This window comes from Crocodylus siamensis, chromosome 3, assembly GCF_052110815.1.
Source record: "Crocodylus siamensis isolate JL-2025a chromosome 3, ASM5211081v1, whole genome shotgun sequence".
Classification (NCBI taxonomy): domain Eukaryota; kingdom Metazoa; phylum Chordata; order Crocodylia; family Crocodylidae; genus Crocodylus; species Crocodylus siamensis.
In genome coordinates, this window is record NC_143397.1 from 91,330,863 (window position 1) to 91,351,852 (window position 20,990).

A 20,990-nucleotide genomic window follows, 5' to 3' on the forward strand; every position below is an offset into this window, starting at 1 on the left:
GTCGATAGCATGCTAAAGAAAAACAGGGACAAAAATAGGGCCACCATTCTTCAGTGAAAATGCTGCTTTCTCCTGATTCAGCTACTCTTCCTTCCCCAAGCTGCTTCACAGTGACTCCAATGCAGAAAAAAGAGGGGATAGATTGGAGGAGGAAGAGGAGACAGATGGTCATCACTTATTCAAGGTAGACAAATTTTCCATTTCTGATTTGGAAAGTGTCCTAATATCTAGAACAAGGAAGGGGGTGCAGGAAGCTATCAGCTTTACATCTTGGACTCAAAGAATTACAGTATTCTTGTTCCTGAGCCTAAAAGACATTGGTAGAAAATCCAGTAGGTTCTTCCCTCTGGAAAATATTCCAAGCTTTAAGGAATCATAGGAATGTAGAAAAACTCATCGTGTGTTCCACAGCAATAGGGTACAGATAGTAACAAGTGAGATGTGCTTGTTAATACAGGTTTTTAAATCCAAGAATTCCCTACACTGAAAATTCAATTTTTTTATTTGTACGTACTCCATAGGGGACCCAGATGAACTGCAATACGTGCTCACTGTCAGGGCTGCTATTAAACGATAGCTGTGGCTTTTAGAAATGCTTCTTGCAGTAGTGCTTCTCTGTTTTGAAGTGACTGGTCATCTAACTTTCAGCAGAACTCTTTGAAGACTCCAGTTGGTAAATTCTTTCATCTTTATAGCATACCCATCAGTATCAACTGATGGCCCATGGGAACATTACAGCTCCCTGTCCAAGTAGGCTGGGCAGTAATTCACTTCATTATACCCAAGAAAACAGGTATTAGCTTCTCTAAAAATAACCCTAATATCTTCATCCATGATATATTTCAAAGTGGTCTATCAAGCAACTGGTGCATCTAAAAGGAACTGCTCTCCTCTGACTTCAAAAACCAGCTACTGCAGGATTCTTATCCCCGCCCCTATTCATGGGCCGCTCCTTCAATTTCAGAGATAGGACAGCTTTGAGGACTTGACCTGACTTTATTTGAAATCTTTGCTTTGGCTTTGACTGTAATTAAGATTTCCAAGCTTCCTGCTGGGCACATCCTTGGAATCCCGAGTCAAAAGTAAACATGTTGTGATCTTTTTATAAGCGCAAATGATACGTTTGTCACTGAATAAGGCACACCTATAGCTCCCTTCTCTGAGGAGGTTCTGTACAAAAAGATGTGTTTGATATACACTGAAATTTTACCTATTTTTACCTTGGAGGCCTTAAAGACATTTATAAATCAAACTTCTTATTTTTTATTTGTACCTTGGCTTAGAGTTCCATTGTTTGATAGCTTGTGTTACACATTGCATGGGGAAGGAAAGGGGTTGTACAGAGTAACGAGTGCCTAAGCCTGCCTTGTCACAAAGCTTATTCTACTATAGAAGTTACTGCATTTGGGATTTCAAAGGGAGAAATAAGCTGGAACACTGTAAACCTAACATTTACTCAATTACTTTTTCTGGTGTTACAAACTGGAGTCTGTCTGATCGGTTACTTTTTTTTGGTGGAGAGATCTCCAAGTGATAGAACAGTGATGATCCTTTCCAGGTTGTATCTGTCTCCTTTTTTTGCTCTTCATATTGGTACAGGGAACATTACAAAGTTTTATATAAAATTACTACCTATTACGTTTCACTCCTCGGTATAGGGAAAATTAATTGCATTTAAGTTGGGTTCAAGATATCTTTTTTTTTTTTTTTTTTTTTCTGGTTGAATGTTGCAATATAGTTGGATAGACTGGATCCAGTATGTTGAGATTTCATTAATAATGATTAAAAAATGAGCAGAGGTCACAGACAGGCATTATAATATGGTATGCTTTAAGAGTTCCATTCCTTTTTTTACCACTCCTGAAGAAGAGTCACCCTCGGGTTTCTACATAGGAACTTATGTTTTTGATGAACTGAAATGACCTCAGTTTCACTAGTTTTTATGTTAACCAACAGTAAAAAAATTTTTACTTCCGTTTTAGCTGACACCTTTTTAAAATTAGCTCTTTACGTAGCCTTTGTATTCAAGGTCATTGCTTGTGGTGGCAGAATTTATCTGGCTGGTTTTTAACCTTTAGGAAGAACCTAAGAAAGTCCGCTTTGACTATGACTTATTCCTGCACCTTGAAGGCCATCCACCTGTAAATCACCTCCGCTGTGAAAAGCTCACATTCAACAACCCAACAGAGGAATTCCGAAGAAAGCTACTGAAGGCTGGAGGGGTGAGTCCCGCACCCATGTCGAGAGCCACCAAATTAAAGAACTTGCTGCTTATTGCTGGTGCATTATGAGTGTAATAAAAGTTGTTTTGAGACTAAAATTGAGTGAGTGATTAGCTTGATGTCTATTGTCTGAGGGGAAACAGGTAAGCAAACTTTTTTTCCCCCCTTAAAGGTGAATTATATTGTCCCAAAGTACACTATTAGCTAATGGTGCCTTTGCCTTTTTAAGGTCACGAGAGTTCAGGTGTATTTCTGCAAAGACGATAAGGAACTGAAACCTTACAAATGAAACATTATTTTATACGGGCCCCCTGGAGTAGAAATGCAGGATGCAGTGTGGCAAGATCAAGTAACAATTAATGTTGGTGTTGAAAATGGAAGTCATGAGTATAGCACATGGAAAATTAAATGGATTAAATTTATAAATTGCATGACTTTAGTCATCCTTATATAGGAGAACAGATAAAAGTAGACTTTGAAGTAGTCTTCAGTTGTGCACACTGGGAACCAGAAGACAACTGCTGGAAGTGTAAGGTGTGCCAGTGTACACTTTCTGCATTAGTAGGATGGATGTAAGTAGGAAGTCGGTGCGTGGGGAGGGTCACTTTATATTATATTACTACATACTTCTAAATGAGAAGTAAATGACTTGGTGATTTGTTAAGTGGTTGTGTTAAGCCTTGTTTGTGCTTTCACTTTGATTAAAAATAATAAAAGGGTTTTTTTGGCTGGTAGAGAGGATTATTTTTAAGTTCAACTAATAGGTTTTGTTAATAAATATAGTAAATATAGTAAATGAAAAGCATGGGCCAAAGGGGGAGGAATGATTAAATGACTTTAACTATTTCACCCCTTTTGGATCATGCTTTTTATTTACTATATTGTGAAAAAGCAGCAATTTAAGGTCCTGAATTGAAGTTTAAGAGGGGGCCTAGTTTTGTATTAGACAAAATAATTGTTTTAATGATATTCTCTAAAAAAAGAAAGGAAAACAAACACGTAAGTGGCATATGTGGTTGGGAAGAAGGAGGTAGACATGTTTCTGGGCAACAGAATAAAACTGTTGCTGCTGTTGTCTTAAACATAGGGATAGAAAAATAAGCTGTTCTTAACATGCATTTGCTAGGTAGAGTGTAACCATAGATTACTTGCTGCTTTAAAGTGTTTAGAAATAAACTAAAATTATAATCTGGAACATTTGAAAAGTTACTGCTTTTGCATGCTTTAATTTATTGTACGCTAGTCAGGGCTTCTCTAGAAAATGTAGCACTGACGCCTGTTATACATGGTTTGTTTAAATCAGGTTGGGTTGACTATTTTGCCACCATCTCATTTCTCAATTTCATCTGTATTTTTATATCTTTATAAAGGAAAGAACTGTTGGCAGTCTGCTGCTGTGAATATATTAGCGTGACTTAAAAATTATTTTGCATCGTTCCCTGTTACCTTTTGGAAAAGACCAACCAGTCACTGATTTTTCTGTCTCTTGTGCCAGATAACTAGTAAACTGAAGCTGCCAGTCTTGCATATTTTCCCCATGAAAATTGTATCTGCTAATAATCAGTCTAGTCGAGGGTTCTGCTGGCTGGTGAGCTAGATCCACCCTGTGGAGTCACTGAATCTGGTCCAAGGAGCTGGAGGTTTTGGTGGTGTCTTGGCAAGGGGGGGCTTTGGTGGCATTGCAACTGTGGGAGGCTTTGTCTGCACCAGGGCTGGGGAGAATTGGTGGCAGGCAAAGGCAGTAGTGGTGGTCAGGTTGGAATAGTGGTTTGCCTCAGACTGGAGACAGTTTGTTCCAGCCTACAGTCGAAAATGCTATCAACTGTTTGTCTAGTCAATTTGGGACCGAAGACATAATAAGGACTAGTTAGTTCATCACATTAAAAACATATGCATGAATAACTGAAGGTCTATGCAGTTTCAGCATTAGTAAGCCCATTTTCCCCATTTTAATATATATTTTTCCGTGCTTTTTGACTAAGGGGCACTCTCTTTTTCCTGGCTACCATGGATGATAGAAGGGACAGTTGAAAGAACTCTTGAGGCAGCAGCTGTGAGGCAGCTATTATACTTCAGAGCAAGATGAGCATTGCAGGGGAATTAACTGAGAAGTACTTGCACATAGAAGGGAAATGCATATAGTGAATTTCTCTTGTATGAAGGACCAAGCAGTGGATAATCCTGTCTGCACTTCTGTAGCCAAGTGCAGCAATCTCAAAAGATCTAAATCAGAGGTTTAGTGGTAAGTTCCTCCAGTGGCAGTATCTAAGACAAAATCATGTTAATCTTCCTTAAGAGATTAACGTGATTTTAAGATCTTGAGATGAGTAGTGCTACTCAAACGTAAACGTAAAATACTGTGTTTCCTTTCCAGAAGAAAAAGATTGGTTCTACAACCAGTGGTCCAAAATTGAGGACTTTGATTTTCTTTTTTAATAGTTTTTATGGAGAACTTTTGGGTGTTTTTACACATGTAAGCACCGCAGTGCCAGGCACTTTGAAAAGGCCCAGTGCTGTGAAGAATTCAGTTGTACAAGCAGTGAAATGTGCATCATTGCTGAGAAAATGATGGTGACACTCTTTTGTACTAATACACATAGAAGGTGTTTCAGTCCAAAGCCTGTTTACACAAAGACTACCTTGCATCCCTTTAGGAAGACAGACTAAGTTCCCTCAGGAGCTGATAGAAGAGGAGCATGTGGAGCTGTGTTTCTCATTTAGAAAGACATACTGGGATAGACACAGTATGGAATCAGTGCAGCACAAAAGAACAGGGCAATATTCAGGCAAATGTACCTACCTATCTGAGCAAGTGAAGATAAAGAGAATGCAGGTTGCAAGTTCTGGAGACATTCTGGGCATTTATACACGTATCTTTTTGTCCCGTGATGTGCCAGAGAGCCACCGCTCCAGAGCAGACTTGATTAATTGAGTCTGCTGTGCATGTGAGTTGATGCAGACTGTGCTGTGCCACAGGCAGTTGTATAAGTGGCAAAATGCAGGCTAGCGCGCAGAAAATGGATCTCTGGCATTAACTTGCTTATGCCTTTGCGGGTTGGCTGTGTGCACCTGGAGTTAGCTGAACTTTGTGCTCAGATTCATATGCCAGTTATACCGACAAACTTTGCAGTAAGTAAGAATATGCCCTAATATTGTTTTTTGATATCAACAGAAGTGAAGGACTATGTATCCCCAGCCTCATTAGCAACAGGGTCTAAAGATTCAGATCCGTAACATCAGATTTCCTTTCCAATTAAGAAGTACGTTTTTCTCCTCCTCACAGAAAGGAGAGAGAGTTGATTTTTGCTTTGGATCTGATATTTTTCTAATCAGGAAAGTTAATAGGAACTTTTGCTCCAAATAGTCTTACAAAAGCAATGTTTAATTTATTAAGTCCTTCCTGAGAGCTCAGCTTCTGCAGACATAAATTTTCTATGTGGCAGCCCCATCAGAACGATTTAGCTTGGCTCCACAGCTTCCTTCTTCCAACACTGAATTTAATTCATCTCTGGATTTTAGAAACTCTTGGTGGGGGGAAGAGAAAAAGAAGGATTTCCAGGAACAGAAATAACTGCATGTTCAGACACAAATTTGTGTCACTAGTGAAGTCCTGTCTGTTTATATTGTGACACTGAAGTAGAACTTGTTTCAGAACAGGACGTTTGCTATGGAAAAGAGAACACATGGTGTTGGTAACTACAGCATATGGGCCAGTTCTGGTCTGCAGATATAGGGCTTTGGGATCAGGGAGCCTTCAGCAGAGAAAGTTCTCTCTGTATTTCCACAGGAAGAAGTGGGGTGGGGGTGGGGGCATGGGTCCTAGTAGCTGCCAGCTCATTTGCCTCTCACCCAAACTGCGTCATTCCAGGCCACAACCTGAGAAGGTCTCTGACAGCTGATATAAGCCATGAACTGGATTACTAGGCCAGATCCCAAAGGAGGGGAAATTATTACAAATTCCTTTATCTATGAATGAAAGCTCTTGAATAATGGCATCTTTTTCTGATCTAAAGCAAGCAGTTGTCGCAGAATAATGTGTATGCTTACCCCCTAAATTGTTTTTGTTCTGGACAGTGTCCAGGGTATGGGCATGATGTGGCTCACTTTGCGTACTTTATATGGGAGGTAAAAATGGCTCACTTGGTTCCATTGCACTGTTTACTGTTTAAAAAAATAAGTCAGATCCTTTCTGCTTCTTGTCCATAGAGAACAGCTAATTCTGAATATTGTACATGGCAGCGTAGTAACAGTTAAATTGAATTTTTGCCTTTGGAAAGCCCAATCTTCCTAAAGTGTCAATATAGTATTACAAACAACTGTCTTGTGAGCCTTGCAGGAGAAGACAGTGAAAATATTTTTCATTCGTGTTGAGACAGAAATATAATATGGCCCCGTCTGCCAAAGGTGCAGGAAAAAAATGTTTGTGCAGAGTGTGGTTGTATAACTAATACTCCTGACTTTTTGCAAAGGTATTCTAGATCCATCAGTACTCTCTTAATTATTTTATACAGACAACATTTCACTTTTTCCTTTCATAAAAGGAAGGTTTTTAAATAGCCCTTGTGAGCAGCTATGAAAATGTATGAGAACTGTACAATTTATAACACTGGGGGAGTTGCTACTAATATGTATAATTCTTAATGATGAGTTTGAGGTTTTGGATCTAGAGAATGCAAGGAATAGTCAATTGTTAGTTCTTGAAGCAGTGACTTTTTATCTACAGTTGTTTTCTTTTGCCCGTATTTTTTCTGATATAAATTTAGAAGTGACAGTAATCTATGCTCCTAGACAGGCAGCTGATCTAATAATGCTTGCAGGGAAAAAAATTTAAAAGGGCCATTGTGAGGTGGTAGACTTAAGTAATGACAATAAACTGGTTGCAAATTGTGATAAAATAGTCCTTTGTTCTCTTGACTGTCCATGTTAAGAATTGGCATTTGCTAAGGGCTATCACGTGATACTACTATTGGAGATTCCCTATATTTTGAATTAGTAATAGTTGATAAATATCTCTGATGGTTTCTGCTGTATAGTGTGTGTTGTGTGTACAGGAATTGCAAGACATGTAACTTACCATAATGAAGACAAAGCTATTACCTCCTTTCACGCATCCCCAACTGCAGTTCCTATGCATCACTTGAGAAAACTGGACTCTATTCAGGACTATCCTTAGGTATCTGGATGCTCTAGGGAAGGATTATCTTTTAATCTTTGCTCTCCGTGATTGGTTAATTGAATTTGGTTAAACTGTGATTTCACATTTTATTTCTAGCTTCTAACACACAACTGAAAGAATTCTGATAGGTTTTATTCCTTTTGTTTTAATAAATAGAAATGACAGCTGTTGGAGGCAATTTTTTGTTGGTTTTGGCCGACACTGCCTACTTCAGTATGTTTAACCCTAATATACATTTTAATAGTTGGTTAAGGAGAAAAAACCTTGTTGGTCTTTGCTTAAGACTTTAAAAATCAGTGAGCATCTGATGCAGGTTTTAATAGCTTTAGAGTCTTCCAGTGCTGACTAGCAGTTGTGGGGCAGGGCTTGCAAGTGTCAAGTGAAGGACTTGTTTTCTTGATGCCAATACAGTCCTGGGATAACCGGCAGCAAATGCAGAACTTGCACATCAAAGGCCACGTGCCAAATGAGGAACTTGCCCCAGCCTTTCAATGTCAGGACATGCAAATGAGAGAAACCATTCTAGGCTAAATGTAGGTGGTTGTTGCTATCAGCAGTTTGGGGTGTTATCCAGGGCTGCTATGAATGGATAGTTAACCAGTTTGGTGTAGGCAAGTCAGCTGTTTTGATGATAGAAGTTAACCAAGTAGTTATTACCATGCTGTATCTAAATGTAGTTAGGAGTCAGGATATCTCTAGAATAAGTGAGAATTTTGAGTGCTGGGACCATTACTGGTATATGTTAAAATGATGGTGCAGAAAAGGTACTGCTCGCTTGCACAGGCCTTGGTCAATAATAACGCAGGTTCTTGAACAACACTATAGAGTATGCTGACAGGATGCAAGATACCAATGTATTAATGAAGCATCTTCAACTGTGGAAAAGCGAGGGCTTTATTTCTTTTCAGTAATAGAGATAACAAGGGGATGTCTGTGCCCACTGCTGAAATTGGTGACAGCTATTTAAAATACTGTATGACAACAGAAGAAGCAGGCTATCCTTCACTAACTACTAACCTGGTTTAGTTGGGGATTACCCTGCCTTGATCAGGGGGTTGGACTAGATAACCTCATAAGTCCTACTTTTCTATGATCCTATGAACCAGCTGAAAAAGCCATACTGGTATAGGTCCAGCTGTCAGTAGGAAGTGTAGGAAGTTTTAGTTGCAGTTGTAAACTGGTGATGAACTGTGAATTTGGTGAAGTCAACCCCATTGCTGGCTCTCACACTTGGTGGTATGGTGGTCAGCACTAGCATTCATCTGTAAGCACATCCATTACAATGAAGGCAGGAGGGTGAGGAATTATTCTTACTCTGAGCAGTGATGAGCACCTGGTCAAATTCATCTTCTCACTCTTAAAGATGAGCATTATATTTGCCCTTTTCCAGTCATACAGGACCTCACCCAACTTCCATGAGTCCTCAAAAAGGATAGTCAATAGCTCTGACATTACCTCAGCCAACTCCTTCAGTTGGCTGTATCCCATCCAGGGTGTATCCCATCCAACCTTGCTGACTTGAAAGCATCTAGCTTCTTTAAGTAATTGGCTGATTGTGGCTGATTGCAGTGTGAACAAGGAGGTGCCTAAGCAGAAAGACTAGGCTTGCCAGATCACAGCAACACAGGAGCCAGCACCTCAGGACCAGTGAGCAGGTAAGCAAACAGGGGAGTCTGAGTGGAGAGTTGACCTGGACACTTCTTTTTCACCCTTCCTTTGATGCTTGCTAAGTAAGAGCAGGTAAAAGAGGAAAAAGACTTTTTCCAGGAGGTTGCAATAGAAGATGATGGAGCTGGCAGGACAATCAACAGGATGTCTGGAAAACACTGCACTGCTAAAGCTTCTGCCAGCTCTTCCTCTGTCTGAACCTGTGGGCTCTGTCCAAATGTGGCCATTAACCACCAAGGCATCCATCCAGTTTCTGGTCTAACTTTGCACGGACTGAAGCTTACCTGTCGCTGCCGGGGACAACCAGGTGGGAGAGTGCTTGCAGTGTGAGAGGTGCCTCCTAGTGTATTCCCTCAGGAATCAGGTAAGGGTGCTGCAGGAGGAGATTCAGGTGTTCAGAGCATCTGTGAGCATGAAACCGTCACCAGGGCGATGTACAAAGAGACCTCCAGAGAAAGTATTGGAAGATGCAAAACACAGGTACTCTAGAAGGTGGAAACTGGCTTGTCTGGCAACATGCAGCACTCCTCCTTTAGGCCTGTGGCTGTCCAGATGGAGCATGGGTATGAGGCCCTAGCATTGTATGAGAAGGAGCCCGCTACAGTGACAAGGAGAAACCACACCATACACCCCCTGTGGGAGAAGGATCAAGACCACTGTTGCCAAGAAGCGATGGGGTGGCGGTTATTGGTGACTCCCTCCTGTGGGGAATGGAAGCATCCATCTGCTGGCCTGACCTGCTAGCTCAGGAGGTCTGCTGCCTGTCAGGAGCATGCATCTGAGACATCACAGAGAGACTGATGAGGCTCATTTAACTCTTATTCTATGTTGCTTGTCCATGTGGGTACTGATGACACTGCCAGGGATGATCTTGAGCAGATCAAAAGGGACTACATGGCTTTGAGTGCAAGGGTGAAGGGGACCTTCACCCTTGCTGAGGTTCTTATCAATCCTTTTGGTCAAGGGCAAAGGTCCAGCTAGGAGGAGACGCATCATAGAGATCAACATGTGGCAGCATAAATTATATCACCAGCAGGGTTTCAGCTTTCTTGACTCTGGCATGGTGTTCTAGGAAGATAAACTTCTGGATAGAGATAGGATCTACCTGACAGAGAAGGAAGAATATTTTTGTGTATAGGCTTGCTAACCTAGTGAGAAGAGTTTTAAATTAGGTTCATCCAAGAATGGAGACAAAAGCCCAGATGTAAATAAGAAGTGTGGGGACCTGGATGAAATCTTAGTAAGGAGAACAACAGCAGCACCCTTAAAAATCTTTTCAGGGAGAAGATAGGACAGTCAGTTAGATACCTGAAGCATGTATATACTAATATGAGAAGTATAAGGAACAAACAGGAAGAACTGCAGGTCCTAGTTCAAGCACAGAATTATGATGTAATTGGGATTATGGAAATGTAAGGGGATGGTTTAATTGATGAGTGTGGTTATAGATGGGTATAGCTTGTTCAGGAAGCATAGTCAGAGGAAAAGAGGAGGAGGTATTGCCATATGTATAAAGGCAATATATGCAAGCTCTGTATGAAGTGGAAGGCAGGTCTATTGAAAGCCTCTGGGTAAAGGTCAAAAAGGACAATAGCAGGGGTCAAAAGAGAATAGCAGGGGAGATGTCATAATGGGTATCAACTACAGGGCACCAAACCAGGGGGAGGAGGTGGATGAGGTCTTAAATAATTGATGGAAGCTTCCAGATATGGGGGGAGGGGGGCTTATGGGGGACTTCAATTATCAGAGCATTTTCTGGGAAGGAAACAGCAGTGCACAAGCAGTCCAGCAAATCCCTAGAGTGTCTTGGCAATAACTTTTTGGTACAGGCAGTAGTGAGGCCAACTGTGAGGGAGGGGAAGGGGAGAGGGGCAATTGGTTGAAAATGTGAAGATAGCAGGTAGCTTGGGTGATGGTGACCACAAAATGATAAACTTCAAGATCCTAAGGAGAGCAGCAGAAAACGTACACTGAACTTTAACAAACTAGTGGGCGGGATCCCCTGGGAGGCAAGTCTAAGAGGAGTCCTGGACAGTTGCCTCTACTTTAAGGAGGCCCTTTTAAGGACACTGGAGCAAGCTATTTTGATGCACCAGAAGAGTAGGAAGTGTAACAGGAGGCTGGAGTAGCTAGACAGTAATCTCTTTAATAAGCTGAAACTCAAAGAGGAACCCTACGAAAATGGAAACTTAGTCATAGTGCTAAAGAGTATCAGAGTTGCATGGGCATGCAGGTGCAAAATTAGGAAGGCCAAGGCACAATTTGAGATGCAGCTGACAAGGAATGTAACAGGCAATAAAAAGGGATTTTACAAGCATGTCAAAAGCAAGAGGGAGACCAGAGAAATCATAGGCAACCTAGTTGCAAATGCTTAAAAAGGAGGCTGAAGTATTTAATGCCTGCTTTCCTTCAGCTTTCACAAATAGGAGCAGCTACCAGATGAGAGGTTTGATAGGCAGCAAAGATAGGGAAGGAGACAACTTAGAGAAGCTAGATGCTTTCAAGTTGGCAGACCCAGATGGGATGCACCATAAGATAGTGAAGGAGTTGGCTTAGATAACTTCAGAGCCATTGGCTAACCTCTTTGAGAGCTCATGGAGGTCAGGTGAAGCCCTGGATGGTTGGAAAAGGGCATATGTAGTGCCCATCTTTAAAGAAAAGGAAGCAGGACGGAACTACCTTGATACATGGAAAGACCTGGGAGGAGGGAACTACCTCGATACATGGAAAGACCTGGGAGCAGGTCCTCAAGGAATCTGTTGTGAAACATTTAGAGGGGAGAACAAGGGGATCAGGCACAGTTATCATGGATTCACCAGGAGCAAGTTATGTCTGACCAGCCTGATTTCCTTCTCTGTTAAGGTTATAGGCTCTGTGGATGTGGGGGAGAGCAGTAGCAAGACTTTTGATGCTGTCTTCCACAACATTCTCATTTAACAAGTTAAGGCAATAGAGACTAGATGAAAGTACTATAAGGTGGATATGTGAGTGGTTGGATCATTGTACTCAATGGGTAGTCATCAATGGCTCAATGTCTAGTACGGAGCAGGTATCAAATGGAGTTCTCCAGGGGTCTGTCCTGGGTCCAGGATTGTTTAGTATCTTCATTAATGATTTGGATGAGGGTATCAAGTGTACATTTAGCAAATTTGTAGCTGGCACCAAGTTGAATGGGATTGCAGATACTCCAGAGGGTAGGGCTATGATCCAGAATGTCCTGAATGGACTGGAGAAATGGTCCACAATCAAAGAGATAAGATGTGATGCACCAAGAACAAGTGTAAAGCCTTGCATTTGGGATAGAGTAATTGCATGACCAAATACAGACTGGGGAATGACTGGCTAGGCTGCAGTGCAGCAGAGATGGACCTGGGGATTGCAGTAGACCGCAAACTGAATTTAAGCCTACGGTGCACTCATTTTGCCCAAAAAAAAAAAAATATATAACCCAGGACGCTTCTGGATTATTATGAACAGAAGTGTCACTTGCAGATCAGAGCAAGAGATTCTTCTGGTCTATTCAACACTGGTGAGGTCTCACCTGAAGTACCATGATGAGTTTTGGGCCCCGCACTTCAGGAAGCACAGATTTGGAAAGAATCCAGTACACAGCAACAAAAATTATTAGGGCCCTGGGAAGTATGACTTATAAGTACAGGCTGAAGAGCTTAGGGTTATTTTGTCTGGAGAAAAGAAGGCTGAGGGGGATTTGTTAATAGTCTTCAAATATCAGAGAAGATGGAGATGGGCTTTTCTCTGTGGTCATTGGAAACAGGACTAGGAGCAATGACCTCAAGCTGCAGCTGGGGAAGTTTAGGCTGGAAATTAGGAAGATCTTTCTGACGGTGGTCAAGTATTGGAACAGGCTACCTGGAGAAGTTGGGAAATCTCTGTCCTTGGAAATAAATTTCAAGAACAGCTTGGATAGGCATTTGGCTGGGATAGTATAGTCAGGGTAGATCCTCCTTTGAGCAGGGGATGGACTAGATGATCTTGTGAGATCCCTTCCAGTCATACTTTCCAATGATCTCTTGAGTGGACATGGCCTTGGTACTTTTGATATTTGCCCATTGTGATCATGTCCTCCTCACTGACTGACTTCCTGTAAAGAGATTCCATCTGCTGAATCCCCTTTATAGCAAGTTGTTAGGAGATTTTGCTGTACTTTGATGGTGTGAGTATATCTCTTCAAATCATTTCTTACAGTAAGAATTGATTTGAAGAGCTTCACCAGATAGTTGATGCCCATTTCAAAACAGTTATCAGTATACCATGAGGAGGATTTCTCTGGTGAGCTGGAAGTATATAACCTAACAGATGACCTTCAGTGTATAACAGTGACTAAGAGCAAAAGAAGAAATGGCCCTCATGTATTTGTGGAAAGGCATCGGAAAATTGTCAGTGGGTGGGCTTAAATAGCTTGAATCCTTGCTTCCAGATAGATAGTTGCAAGCCTTGGCCTGAGTTGCAAACTTAGCCTTCCACTGTGGAGACTCCTGTAGTCTTGGAACATCCTTAAGACTTGATCAGAGCCTTTTTTTTATTGCCTGGAGTGGGCTCAGGGGAGACAGCTACATTACAGTTCAGCCTGGCTCTAAAATCAGCTGTTTTGGGGTAGTATTTCTTCACTGTAAAATATCTTTCAAAATGGCTTCTCTTAACTGCAAAGTAGTAGCCATACCCTCTTGCCTTCAAAATGTTACTGTAATCTAGTAGCTTAAATTTTCCAGCAGTACATTACCTGAACCTCTGATTTTCTCCTTTCTTAATTTACTTTTCAAGGGAATTCATTCAGTTTCCACAGAATGTGTTCCCAGCCTGAGGGGTTTTTTTGAAGGTTGGTCTAGATGACTGAATGTATGAAGAGGATGCTTTATCTCATGGGTAGGGACCTGTCGAATTCAAGGCACTTGCTGGCTGATTTCATGAAGAGAATGCAGGCCCAGCAACCATTTTCATGGGCTCTGTGGTGGGCCCCCAGCGCATCTGGCTAAGGGGCTCCAGTGGCCCTGCCCCTTGCCACCAATTGCCTGTGAGGGCTGTTCATCATGCAGCTCTACCGCTCACTGCTGATTGGTGGAGAGGGGCAGGGCCATATGATGGACAACTCTTGCAGCCAATCAGCAGTGAGGGGTGGGGGGCAGCAGCCATCTTGGGCTCCCATCATGCGAGCAGCCCCCCTTTCCACTTCCCCCCAGTGTGCTGTGCAGCTGAGCCACAGCACAATGAGGACTGCTGGTGGAGAGCCAGCATTTTATTTTTATTTTTATTTTTTTTTGTGTGGGCATTGCCTGCTTTTGTGGGCAATGCTGGATTCTGCGAAATCACAATTTCAGTAAGTCCCTACCCATGGGTTATTGAAGGAGGGAGACACTGATATTCCTGATGTTTATGTTTCTATGGCTTTTTCACTTTCTACAGCTTAATGTTTTTGAAAGGCTATAGTTTACTTCTAAAACACACGCAGCCTCTTCCACCTAGCCACATGGTTTGGCTGGCAGCCCATCAAGTGCAAGGGCTCAGTTTGAACCTCCCATGCCAGCCTGCATCCTTCTTGGCCTATTCCTGTATTCATGCATGGGGTTTGGGCCAAATGGCCCTCAAGGTCCCTTTCTATGATTCTACAAAAACAAGCTGAGCATTTAGCAAGTGGTGGTTGTAATTACCAATTACCTGTCAAGTTCTAACTTTTGGCAGTACCTTCTGGTTCATGGATGTTTGGGTTGGAAGAAACCTCAGTACATCATCAAGTCTGACCCCCCCCGCCTGTTACCAGATTTGCCCATTACTTTGGGGTCTGCTTATATATTAGGGATACATTTCTAGGGTCTTGGTAATTCTATTAATGTGCTACTTGTGTTTCTATACGGAGCTGTATCTCCCTTCTGCAAGCCCTGACCCCCAATGGAGCTATCTTGCAAGACTCAGTTTCAATGGGGCTGGGTTCCTCCAGTCTCCAAATCAGTCATACATACAAATGCACCTAGATTAACGTGACACACCTGACCTGGTTGGGTTGATCAGCATGGACAGGCTGACACCCTCATGCCAAGAATCAGTTCATCAGAGCAACAATAAACTACAGTCAGACACAAGCACACAATTAAACAGAATACCTCTGAATCTGGCTGGGTGTCCAGATGACACCCTCATGGGCCAGCATTCAGTTCATTAGGACACGTCTGAGCCAAACTGGGTCAATCAGCCTATACAAGCTGATCCCCTTATGTGTTTCAAACTCAGCACATCCCAATCTCTTAGCCTCTTGATGAGGAGACCCCACAGTATTTTTGGGCTTCACAGGGATCTTTAGCTTAGGTAAAAGAAGCGTTGCTGCAGAGCAAGTGGGGAAGGAGAAGTAGCGAAGGGAAAATATACCCAGTTACCACCAGTTTGACTCTAAAAGTTATTTATTGCTAAGTAGATGAAATATATAATGACACTAGTAGTAATAGACATGCAAAGGAAAACAAACACAAGCAGTCACAGTATACCCTGGTTTCACTAAGTATTTGGGGAAACTTAGCTCAAGCTTAACTAATACAGTTCAGGTTCAGAAGTCTATGCTTAGAGAGAGAAAAGAGAGAGAGCTGGGATCTCACCAGTCCAAGGCACTCAGGTTGCAAAGCTGACAGGTTTGAAGTTCTCAGCACGATCCTTGAAGGGAGACGATCTGCCTCCTTCTCAAGAAGAAAGCCGGTGGTGTCAGCACACACACTGCTGCTGTTTTTACAGATTTTTATACCCTCAGTTCAGCTTCTTTCAAGCATTCTCAATAGTGTAAATCAAATTGTCTTTTCTATTGACAAGGGGTTATCTGGTTGGAACAGCTCAGGAAACTGATTGATACTTAGGAAACGCATACTTAGGAGCCAGCTTGAAATTCCTATGGATAGTAGATATACTGATGGGATATCTCCTGGTTTCTTCAGAAACATTAGATAGCTTGCAGCATGAGGATTTTGGATTTTTACTTGTGAACAAGCCTCAGCTTAGCATGACTTTTCCAGATCTTACTATAGTCTTTAAATAGACTTAAGGCAATTATTGGAGTGTTCATAACCTTTGGGAGGGGAGGACTTCCACCAGTCATCCTGGGAAAAGTATGACAACACTTGTGGTCAGGGCTCCAATGGGCTGGACGCTGTGATGAACCCTTTACCATTGTTCAAATGTTGCCCATACCCCTGGCTCTGTCTTGCTTCAGCATTCCCTAACCTGGCAACTGAGTTGTAGCCAATTAAGTTTAAATAGGCCTCCCATAGTGGGACTGGGGAATGTACGGCCTGATACGCCTATTAAACTTTACTTCTGCTTAGAGGTGTGGGAGGGGGTGGGGGGGGGGGGGAGTCTATGTAAATCCAGATTAGAACTGGTCTGATAAATGTTGAGCTGGGTGTGTGGGTTGATCAGCATTTGGAGCACAGATTCCCATCATGCCGTGCTCCCCTGCTTTTCTGATCCCAGAATTCACTGCGGTCTCTGCTTCAGGCTTTCTGTTCTCCGTCTCTCATGTAAATGAATGGTCATCTGGTTCCATCTTGGATGCAAATGAGACCTAGGGCAGTTGTTTCACTCTTGTCACCCTTATCTGGAGAGTTTTAGGTGTGTCTCTCACTGCATCTTAATCAGTTTGTTTAGGTAGAGGGGGGGATTCTTTGTGAGTCGGACAGTCTGTGTCCTGTGTCAGGGTTCCCCAAGAACATGGAGCTGAGAGGTAACACGCCCTGGGTAGAAAAGAGCAATGGGGTTAGATGACCTGAGCCAGGTCCATGTTGACTAATACAGTTGTAGCTGTATTGGTCTAGTGGCAAAAGGAATCAGGACTCATGGTAGAGGTTATATTCCTCATTAGACCAACTAGATTTTTGCAAAGAAAATTTAAAGAAATTTGTTTGCAAAAATCTAGTTGGTCTAATAAAAGATACCACCTCTACCATGAGCTTTGTCCCAGGCACCAGCAATTAAAAGATCATTGCTGCAGTCACTGATTTGAGTGGATGTGAGAGAAGTGGGAGAGGGGAATGCAGAAATAAATGACATTGATAACCCAGATTGCAGTAAAAGGAGTGGCAAAGCCTGTAAGGAGTGGGGGGGAGAAGAGGAGAGGGCTGCTTTTGTTCCCCACCTCAGCCTGCACAAACCCATCAGCTGCCAACTCCCTGCTCCATCAGCTGGGTTAGGGTTTGGGGAAGAAATAATAATAATTAACCCCTCACACAGTACACCTGATGGTGCTGTGTAGGCAGGGAGCTGTGTGGCAGCCAGATGCCTGTCTGTGGGCTGTGTGCAGCAGCAAGCAGCAGCCTCTGCTGCCGCGGCCTCCCAGCACTCAGAGCATGCCTGGGAAGGCGATTGTTCCTCTCCCCCGCAAGCAAACAACACTCAAGCCACCTTGGAGTGGGGCCCTACCTCTTTTTGGCCGGGGGAAGCTCTCGTGCAGGTGAAAGACGACTTTCTCCACAAAGTGCTGAATGTTACTGTGCTCAGGGCCCCTCACGAACACCATCCAGTTGTGGGTGAAGCCCTCCACGGTGGGTTTCTTTCTCACCTGGGCTCGAATGGCACACATCCTACAGTGGTGCCTGGAACAATCTCTCTTTATCTCCACCTTGAAAATATTTTTTAAACTGATAAAATTATCAACATCAAGAGGGGGTGGTTAAATAATGGCTTAGCCTCTGTTTTGGGGGGTGGGTTTTTTTTTTAACCTCAGAATTTTACCCACCATGGAGAAATTTGGTGATTTCTATTCCCATGAGATTGTTCCTTGGCTCTGTATTTCACTTGCTTTTTAATTTTCAAGCAATAACAGGCACTTTTGAACATACATCTGGCCCAGTGCCCTGACTTGCTGAAGGCAGGCAGTCAGTCAAGGAGGAAAAGATGATTAAACTCAGTAATGGAGGGTGAGCTCTTGCCTCCTTATCCTGCAGGTCAAACAGTTTTTAATACGAAAAATATTTTGTATAAATAATAGGTAGATATCTGCTACAGTATTGTAATATGGAGTCTGCTTCTGGGGAGAAAATCTGAACTGTAGAAGCAAAGTGTGTATACTCTGTAACAGTACTAGTTTAAGCATATGTGTAAACTCTGCTGGAGACTTACCCTTGACACTAGACATGCTGTGCATGTGTTACAGCTTCCTTCCTTGCAGCTTATCGTGCCAAGTTCAGCCTTAAGCTTTGATGTGCTTTGGTTAAAGAATATCTGGCAGATGAAAGTCGCCTATTCTTTAACTTGAACCAATTAGTGAAGTTGAAGTGTTCTTACTTGCCTTTCCATTGTGTCTCCTGGACAGTCCATTTGTGACAACACTGATTTCTGGAATTGCCCTATATTAGGAGCCCTGAGTACATTGAACTAATGCATCAGGGACCTACTTTATTAGATGTCCTTTGGGTAAACTTGAATGCCTATTGCTCAAATTGGGAGCCCTGTTAGTGTGATTCTGAGACCTTGCTCTGTTTTACTATAAGGTGAGAAAATACAAGTTAATCAGTAATTGAGTGGGTATAGTAAATAGATGTCCACGTATGTGGATACTTAAAGTATCAAAAATGGGAAATTGTTATCAGGGGTTTAACGTCCTACATCACCTACTCATCTTTGCCAGCTATCTTGGGGAGTTAAACAACCATGTGGAAGGAGCTCTTATAGCTTAGATAGATACTGATTAATAGTACTGTGGATTAGTTTCCCCCCAGAGTCCACTTGCATTTTAAAACAGTAAACGGAGTTCCCCTTGACTTGTGCTGGTTGGTCAAAGATGAAGTATAAATCTGCAACCTATTTGGCCAAGCAGTCATCTCCTATAGGGTCTCTAATCTCTGTGCATTCAGAAGCCAAGAATGGTCTTTAAAAACAGGGTAGGGTTTGTTTTTAGAAGACCCAGAAGGATTCTATAGCTAAAAAAACCTATTCGCTCTCATTGACCATCTGGTGCTTATCCAGGTGCTTGACCATCTGGTGCGTGTACCTGGAAGACCTTGAAATACTGGCCTTGCATTTTACCTGCCTCATTAGTAAGATGGTTTCCTTCTTTTAGAGGGTGTTGGAGCCATGTTGCTTAAGTCCAGTGCTGGAAGCAGTTTGCAAGACTTTCTGTTGCATCTTCGGTACATCTGCTGTCATACTCCTTTATTCTACTTAAGCAAAAATTAATTTGCATTTATATTTTGTACTGGCATGGGAATTAACGGGACAGCTTCCTGCTCTGAAGTGGGTAAATGTAACAGTTTTGGCCAATAAAGTTCTAAAGTATTGAATGTCTTTGCACATGTGGACTTTATGTACAAAGAGGATTTTAATCTTACTCGGAAGTGGTCTGAAGTCTATATGTAAAATTTGTAGACTTCAACAAGTCTTTTTATAAAACACTTTCTCTACTGGAATAGAATGTGCCAGCTCTTTTCAGTTTAAGTTGTCTTTACAAACAAATTAACAAGATTTGTTTTGCTCATTGGAATGGAGGATGAGTCAGTAATTTTATCAATGCAGTCCCTGAGAGAGGAAAGCAAGGGTGCTGGCTGTATTGGAGGCTTATTTGTCTGTTCTCCCTTAGAGTGATTGCTAACTCCTAACATAGTTAAATATTGAAGGGGGAAATACTGTATTATTTTCCCTCTCTTTTATGACAGATCATGGTAATGTCAGATGGCACATCAATTCCTTTGGGACAGAGCCTTCATCTCCCCAACCTTCCCAGTAACTCCCTGTCTTTTTCTGAAGTAAAGAAGAAATCATCTCATGGGCAAAAGGTGAGACCTATTTTGATGCAAGAAATTGAGATGAGGCAGCTTTTGCTTTTTCACACCTGCAATACAGGGTCAATATGTTTAGGTGCAGCCCCTTCACCATGAACATTTATTCACCCCTTAGAAACAAATGCAGAATTTGAATAGAGAGAGAATAAATAGCAGTTCAAAGTATTAACCGTATTTACTTAAATGCAAGGTAAGGTATTTTCCTTCAGTCAGCAAAGGGGGGAAAGTCCCTCATCTTACATTCCCATACAGGAAAACCACATTAAATACATTGCCTATCACAGCATGTGCTCAGTAACGGAAACCAACTATGAAGCTGATCAAATGCAGCCAACTCTGAGCATGTCTATAAAGTATACAACCCCTATGGGGCAAACAGGCTGATGGGAACCTACCCCAAGCATGAGCTAGTACAACCGATCTGAATAAGATAGCACTGATTCTCAGGTCATGGAGAGCCACCACATTGCATACATTACATCTTGACTTCCTCTTGACTACCACAGCTGAGTTGCACCTGTTTTCCCATGTCCAATTATTCCTGTTTCTTCACCATCCTTAAATGTCTGGCAAACATCACCAAATGGGGCCCCAAACAGTTCACCCAAAATTCCTATCAGCCCCTCTCTCACCTTGTGCATATATGATCCTTGTGTAGCCTCACCTTCTGTGAAGTAGAACTGGACCAAATTGCCTATATACATTTTTGGAGCACTCCAGGACTTAGGAAAACACCCAGTTCTAGTTATGAGTGGCGGGATAATTAGCACATGGATTCTTTTGTGAGGATGTCTTAAAATGCTGTTTATCCGGAGTATGCACAAATATTGAGCTGTGGAGTCACCATGTCTTAAAATGCTGTTGATTCTGGCTGGGGCCCAACCCAATGAACTGTATGGTAAATCACAAGCCTTTTGGCTTTAGACTAACATCATGCATAGTTTTTTTTTCTATGTATAGGTAGGTACCAAAGTGCTACTTAAAAGTGTGTTTATGGAATACCTGTGCTAACTTACAGCAGTTTCAGAAAAAGGAAAATTAATCTATTCTGGATGAACTAAGTTTATGGGTATTATATGCAAGTCGCTACAGCTGTGTTTTTATTTCAAGGTCAGTTTCTTCAAATTTGCTTCTTTCTTCCATGTGCTTAGGGAA

General features: G+C 42.1%; 1 protein-coding gene across 11 annotated transcripts in view; it reads left to right on the forward strand.

Moving 5' to 3' along the window:
• Nucleotides 1–20,990, forward strand: part of MLLT3 (MLLT3 super elongation complex subunit) — a 221,933-nt gene that overhangs the window by 110,886 nt on the left and 90,057 nt on the right. For 7 of the 11 annotated variants that reach the window (XR_016441276.1, XR_016441277.1, XM_090038801.1 and 4 more), the window contains 2 exons: nt 2,079–2,222; nt 19,710–19,829. The exons of 1 other annotated variant lie outside the window; for it this stretch is intronic. Coding sequence is in view for 8 of the 10 variants with exons in the window: in XM_090038801.1 (XP_089894927.1) it covers nt 2,079–2,222; nt 19,710–19,829 (264 nt within the window). In the remaining 2 variants the exon portion in view is untranslated. Of the gene's footprint in view, nt 1–100; nt 185–2,078; nt 2,223–19,709; nt 19,830–20,990 lie in introns of all 11 variants that reach the window. 3 more of the 11 variants (XM_090038799.1, XM_090038798.1, XM_090038802.1) reach the window with 2 other exon arrangements.